The sequence below is a fragment of the Octopus bimaculoides genome, chromosome 28 (assembly GCF_001194135.2).
Source record: "Octopus bimaculoides isolate UCB-OBI-ISO-001 chromosome 28, ASM119413v2, whole genome shotgun sequence".
NCBI classification, from domain to species: Eukaryota; Metazoa; Mollusca; class Cephalopoda; order Octopoda; family Octopodidae; genus Octopus; species Octopus bimaculoides.
In genome coordinates, this window is record NC_069008.1 from 13278565 (window position 1) to 13285341 (window position 6777).

The window sequence follows — 6777 nt, forward strand, 5'->3', positions numbered from 1 at the left end:
CAGTCATTAATCATTAATGATTATCATAGAATAGACTTGTAAATATTGTGGTCACTCAGTCATTAGTCGTGGCTAACTGTGATATCACAGAATAATCCATATTGTGAGTAATCAGTCATTACTCATTAATAAATGTGATGGAATAGAGTGGTATATACCGTTAGTGTTCAGTCATTAATCATTAATGATTATCATAGAATAGACTTGTAAATATTGTGGTCACTCAGTCATTAGTCATGGCTAACTGTGATATCACAGAATAATCCATATTGTGAGTAATCAGTCATTACTCATTAATAAATGTGATGGAATAGAGTGGTATATACCGTTAGTGTGCAGTCATTAATCATCAAAGATTATCATAAAATAGACTAGTAAATATTGTGGTCACTCAGTCATTAGTCATGGCTAACTGTAATATCACAGAATAATCCATATTGTGAGTAATCAGTCATTACTCATTAATAAATGTGATGGAATAGAGTGGTATATACCGTTAGTGTTCAGTCATTAATGAGTTAAGGTCTATGGCCTATAAATCACGTGTTTATGCTCTTTTTTGTGGGGTGGGTAAAGACCAAGGGTGATATTTTGGGGCCCTAGAATCAAATAAACACAAATTCTTAATTCTTTTATCAGACAAGGTTAGGCCACCGTTCTAGTTCATTGTTACCTTGTTTTATCCTCAGGTTAGCTCTGATTGAGCAGACTTATGACTAATGCCATTCTAGCCTTGATCATCCAATCTTTTTATCATGAGTGATGAGTGACTACAGTATGTACAACTATACCACACTTATGAATGGGTTTATTACAAAAATATTATAAACAATTATATACAGTCTTTAACATAGAATATACACTGTTATATACAGCTTGCGATATATGCAATTATATTCAGACTATTGTTTACTTTGTAAAATGTTTTGCATTAGGGAGAGAATCCAGCTGTAGAAACTATGCCAAGGCAGACAGTAGAGCTTGGTGCAATCCTCTGGCTTGTCTGTTCATGTCAAACCATCCAACCGATGCCAACTTGGAAAATAAATGTTAAATGATGGTGATGTAGCATGCAATAAAAAGTACACAATGACTATAATACAAAAATTCAGTTCTATATTTAAGAGATGAGGAATTATGTACATTATTTACAATTGATGGATATTTGTCCTCATCTGGTTTGTTGTTAACACAACATTTCGGCTGATATACCCTCCAGCCTTCATCAGGTGTCTTGGGGGAAATTTTGAACCTGGGTTCTCATTCCTAAGGTATTTTTCAATGTTGTTGTTATTATTATTATTATTATTATTATTATTATTATTATTATTATTATTATTAGATAGAGAGATGAGTTCTTAACTTTTGTATACGATTGCCAAATTCCATCACTAAGGTAAACATAGCTGACGTAGTCCATCACTACGGCCAACTCAATAACAGAAAGTGCAACTCGAAAGTAACTTATTTATTGGTGCTTTGAACAATATTTCGGCATCTCATGTGCCTTCAACAGGTTCAAAATTAAATAAATGTCAGTCTAATTCATTTTTTAGTTTATATAGAGGACTGGAAACTCAGCAGAAATGTAATAGATAGAGAGATGAGTTCCTAACTTTTGTATACGATTGCCAAAATCCATTTTGGCAATCGTATACAAAATCGTATACAAAAGTTAAGAACTCATCTCTCTATCTATTACAGTTCTGCTGAGTTACCAGTCCTTTATATAAACTAAAAAATATTATTATTAATATTATTATTATTATTATCCAGGTCACTGCCTGGAATTGAACTTGGAATCTTGGGGTTAGTAGCCCGCGCTCTTAACCACTACGCTATATACCTTAGGAATGAGAACCGAGGTTTGAAATTTCCCCAAGACACCTGATGAAGGCTGGAGGGTATACCAGCTGAAACGTTGTGTTAACGACAAACAAGATGAGGACAAATATCCGTCAATTGTAAATAATGTAAATAGAATACAAAAATTGTATTATATAAGTAAAAACAAATAAAATACTGTTGTATTGCTGAAAACTACATCTTCAAGTTTTACTTGCTCCAGTTTCCATGGAATGTGCTATGAGTGAAATTAAAGATCCAGGAACACATACACATTGCAGATGAGGGAATTAACCATCTCTAAATTGGCAGAATGATACAAGCAGTGCATTGCGTGTTGTGAGCCATGGATTGGAACAAAACCAGAGCCAGGTATTGAAACCGCATCGCAGCCGCAGCTCTGCAAACTTACCCACTACAGTACCAACCGACTACATGTTATTAAAACATATTTAGTTATTTTCCCGAGGTGAACTTGGAATTAAGTTTCTGCTTATCATTTCAGTTTTTCAAGAAGAAGAAATTTGACATTTCCCAGACATGTATTGATGGAACTATGTTCTGTAAAGAAACACAATGCATGCAGATGATGCAGCTTATATACAAAATACTCACAGATAGAAAGTAATTGCCATTATTATTATTATTATTATTATTATTATTATTATTATTATTATTATTATTATCATCATGATGATCATTGTTGCTATCATCATCATTACCACTGTCACCGCTGCTGCTGCCATTGCCACTGCTGCCACCACCACCACCACCACCACCACCACCACCACTACTGCTACTCGTATTATTTTGGTTTGGCTCAGGGTAGGTCTTATGCCTGGTAGGAATTATGTGGATAGCGGGTATTTACTAGTAACCTTAGATATCCATAAATTTTCAGCAGTCTTTCAAGTGCTTAGAACCCTCCTGATAATCCTTGCTGTCCCTAAGAGACAAACTTCCTGTAGGGGCTCTACTGGGCATTCTATTCCAATCTCCTTCAGCCATTTGTCTGTATCTTTCCTTACAGTTCCCAACGCACCAATTATTGTAAGTGCAGCCTCTACTGCTCAGATGCTCCAGATTCTTCCTATTTCAGATTTTAAGGGTTTGTATTTGTTTTGTTTTTTTTCCTCTTTCTTTGCAATCCTGAACTCAAACGGACATGATGGGTCAATAAGTAAACAACTTCGCTTTTCCTTATCTATTATCATTATGTCTGGTCTATTATTTTCTAACTTCTTGTTCGTTTGAATAGAAGAATCCCACAAAATCTTACATTCCTCTGACTCTAGGACTCTTTCGACTCGATGATTCTGCCATGTGTTTCCTTTTCTTCACATCCCCATTTCTGGCACAGTTTCCAGTGTAAAACATTTACAGCCTGGCTGTGCCACCATTTCTTATACTCTTCCTGTGCCAACTTGGAGCATTCTACCACAATGTGTGCCACTGTCTCATTCCAAGTTCCACAGGCTCTTCATTTTTCTGATACATTCTGTCCATATATACTTCTTCTTAAGTTGTTTGTTTTTATTGTTTAATCTTGAGCTGCTTCAATTAGACTATGTTTTTTTCTTAATTACCTTTTTTTAACCAAACCCAGGATTTTGTTTTACAGAGGCAAGGGGAATGAGTTCCTTTCAAGTGTTGGGTCTCACAGAGGCAAGGGGGATGAGTTCCTTTCAAGTGTTGGGTCTCACAGAGGTAAGGTAGCTGAGTTCCTTTCAAGTGTTGGGTCTCACAGAGGCAAGGGGAATGAGTTTCTTTCAAGTGTTGGGCTTAATGGAGGCAAAGTGGCTGAGTTTCTTTTGAGTGATGGGTCTCACAGAGGCAATGACCAAGACCTTTGGCATTATGTTGTGCTTGAGAAGATCCACCAAGCTAAGCAGAATGTGTGAATGTGTGTGGTTGTAATTTTTTAATGTCCCTTTGTAATAATTTTGTTTGAATTGTCCAACATAGTGATCCAGTAAAATTAAACAGTACAATAATCCAGTGTTATTGATCCGGTATATTGATCATCCAATGATATAATTCAGTTTTATATTTGACCAAATATTTATTTATTTTGTTTTTAACTTTTCAAGATGGCCATTCAGTGTGGTGTCACCTATTAGCGACGATCTGTGTGATTATGACTATCAGATGCGTTTACCGTTACACGCTCAATCAACAGCTACAAAATCTGTTAAGAATAACATAATGTTTACAGAACTATTGGTTTACCCTAATCAACTATTAAACGCCAGAAAGGTGAGTCAGTTTCCCTGGTACTCAAACCAGGTTTCCTTGTTTTTATATTTTGTTTAAAACTTGCAAGTCTTTAGTGAAGTATTGTGTGAGTTTTCATAAAAGATGGTACAATATCACTATGATGATATGAGGGTAGTTTTCCTGGCTATGTAGATATAGTATTGTAAACTATCAGTTATTGTTTTTATAATAATGATAATAATAATAATAATAACACTCACCCTCTTGAGTATCGGCTAATATTTATGCCATGTTCAATATTATTATTATTATTATTATTGTTCAGTAGTTTTATTTTTATAACGTGCTTTCACTTCACTACCGAGCGCAGCTCTGTGTGCCTTGGGTATGTGCTGTGGTTTGCTGTGATGCTCTTATGGTTACTGTATTGAAAGTGTTTTGCGTAGGATGTGTGCAGTGCCCAGTAGTGCAATTTAAAAAAAATTTTTCAATTTTTATAACATACAGAAAATTGCACTATTGGGCACTGCACACATCCTACGCAAAACACTTTCAATACAGTAACCATAAGAGCATCACAGCAAACCACAGCACATACCCAAGGCACACAGAGCTGTGCTCGGTAGTGAAGTGAAAGCACGTTATAAAAATAAAACTACTGAACAATAATAATAACAATAATATTGAACATGGCATAAATATTAGCCGATACTCAAGAAGGTGAGTGTCGTGGATTTGAGTTACAACCCAATGATCACTTGAGTGAGTGTCGTGGATTTTAGTAGCAACCCAACGATCACTTGAGTGAGTGTCGTGGATTCGAGTGGCAACCCAACGATCACTGGAGAGTTTTCCAAAAATCAGGGTTTTTATAACTACTCATACACGAATCATAGAACCGTGACCCCGTGAAAGATTTCTTCAACGAAGTTCAGAATTCGTATATGGGCAGTAATTTTTAACCAATGAGAAATCAATAATTTCTCATGTTCGGGCAAATGAACTTATGTTCTCTCTCCGCCTCTTATGAGTTTGCTACAATAATAATAATAATAATAATATCGAAAAATACCTTAGGAATGAGAACCCAGGTTCGAAATTTCCCCAAGACACCTGATGAAGGCTGGAGGGTATATCAGCCGAAATGTTGTGTTAACAACAAACCAGATGAGGACAAATATCTGTCAATTGTAAATAATGTAAACAATGTATCTGAAGATCATGTCTCATCACTTTGTCCCATGTATTCCCGGGTCTTCCTCTTCCACAGGTTTCTTCTACATCTAGAGATTGGCACTTCCTTAGGCAACTATCTTTACTCATATCCATTACATGACCATACCAATACAATCTCCTCTCTTGCACACTACATCTAACACCTCTTCTACCTGGTTTTTCTGGTAAACATTTACATTCTGTTGTACAAGCACACTGATACCATACATCAACTGAGCATGCTAGTTTCATTTCTTATTTATTCCAGCAACTATCTTTTCAGAGCATCGTCCACCAATGTTAATTTGGTTACTCTAAGGACCCCCTTGGACACACACACACATGCATATATATATATATATATATACATATATATATATATTTGAAGGTTTGGAGGTGATGTACAGAAATTATATAGAAAAATTTTTTTTTAATTAAGGTACTCAGAAACCTGGATGTTTGTACATTTACAGATTTTTATTAATGTCACATATTAAATGAAGCGCTTTTCACCTAGTCGTGTAGGTTTTTCAAATTGTTTTGAGAAAACATCCTAGCGGGTCTCTTTATATAGTTTTATTGAGTGTGTAGGAGTGGAGAGAGAGATATATAGGATAGTAAAAAGCGCTTCATTTAATATGTGACATTAATAAAAATCTGTAAATGTACAAACATCCAGGTTTCTGAGTACCTTAATTAAAAAAAATTTTTTTCTATATATATATATATATATATACACACATACTTACACCTACAGATAATATATATGACATATTTATTTGTAACTCTGCTTGTGCTCATGTCTGCATGTGTGTATTAAGAATGAATATTAAATGGAACCAGCAGAAAGTAAGGGGTTTCCATTCTCATCCAAGGCTCTCAAGAAACACACACACACACACACATACACACACATACACACACGCACACAGATGTGTTTTATGTGTTTCTATTCAATATCCAAATAATTCTTCCTCTTTTTTTTTTTTCTCTAGGCACAAAAAATTATAGATCGTCATATGGAACTGAGACTGAAAAAACGTGTAGAGGATCCAGAACGATTCCATGTCCATCCTACTCTTGGTCAACAGACTGTACGCCAACAAAATATTGTGGCACACAAGGAAGATGTTGAGAAAGCTCCTCTAAAAAGTTTGCTTGCTTTTTTTTTTTTCTTTTAAGAAATTTCAGTTTTATCCTCCTCCTCATAATCATCCCCACCATCTGCTTTTTGCTATTACCATCATTCCTATCAGACTCCACCCCTTCCTTTCCATCATTATCACCACCACAACTACCAACAACAACAACATGAGCCATATAATCAAGGTGACGCTTATCATTAATACCTTTGTCATTGCCATCATAGCATTTACAATTACTCTTTTACTCGTTTCAGTCATTTGACTGCGGCCATGCTGGAGCACCGCTTTTTAGTCGAGCAAATCAACCCCAGTACTTATTCTATTGGTCTCTTTTTGCCGAACCGCTAAGTTACGG

The 6777-nt window shown here is 35.5% G+C and overlaps 1 protein-coding gene across 2 annotated transcripts in view; it reads left to right on the plus strand.

The window, feature by feature from the left end:
* LOC106884145 (spermatogenesis-associated protein 4) overlaps window positions 1–6777 on the plus strand; it is a 13546-nt gene that overhangs the window by 3163 nt on the left and 3606 nt on the right. For both annotated transcript variants that reach the window (XM_014935378.2, XM_014935377.2), the window contains 3 exons: window positions 2351–2469; window positions 3936–4101; window positions 6273–6429. In XM_014935378.2, coding sequence (XP_014790864.1) covers window positions 2351–2469; window positions 3936–4101; window positions 6273–6429 — 442 coding nt within the window. The remainder of the gene's footprint in view (window positions 1–2350; window positions 2470–3935; window positions 4102–6272; window positions 6430–6777) is intronic.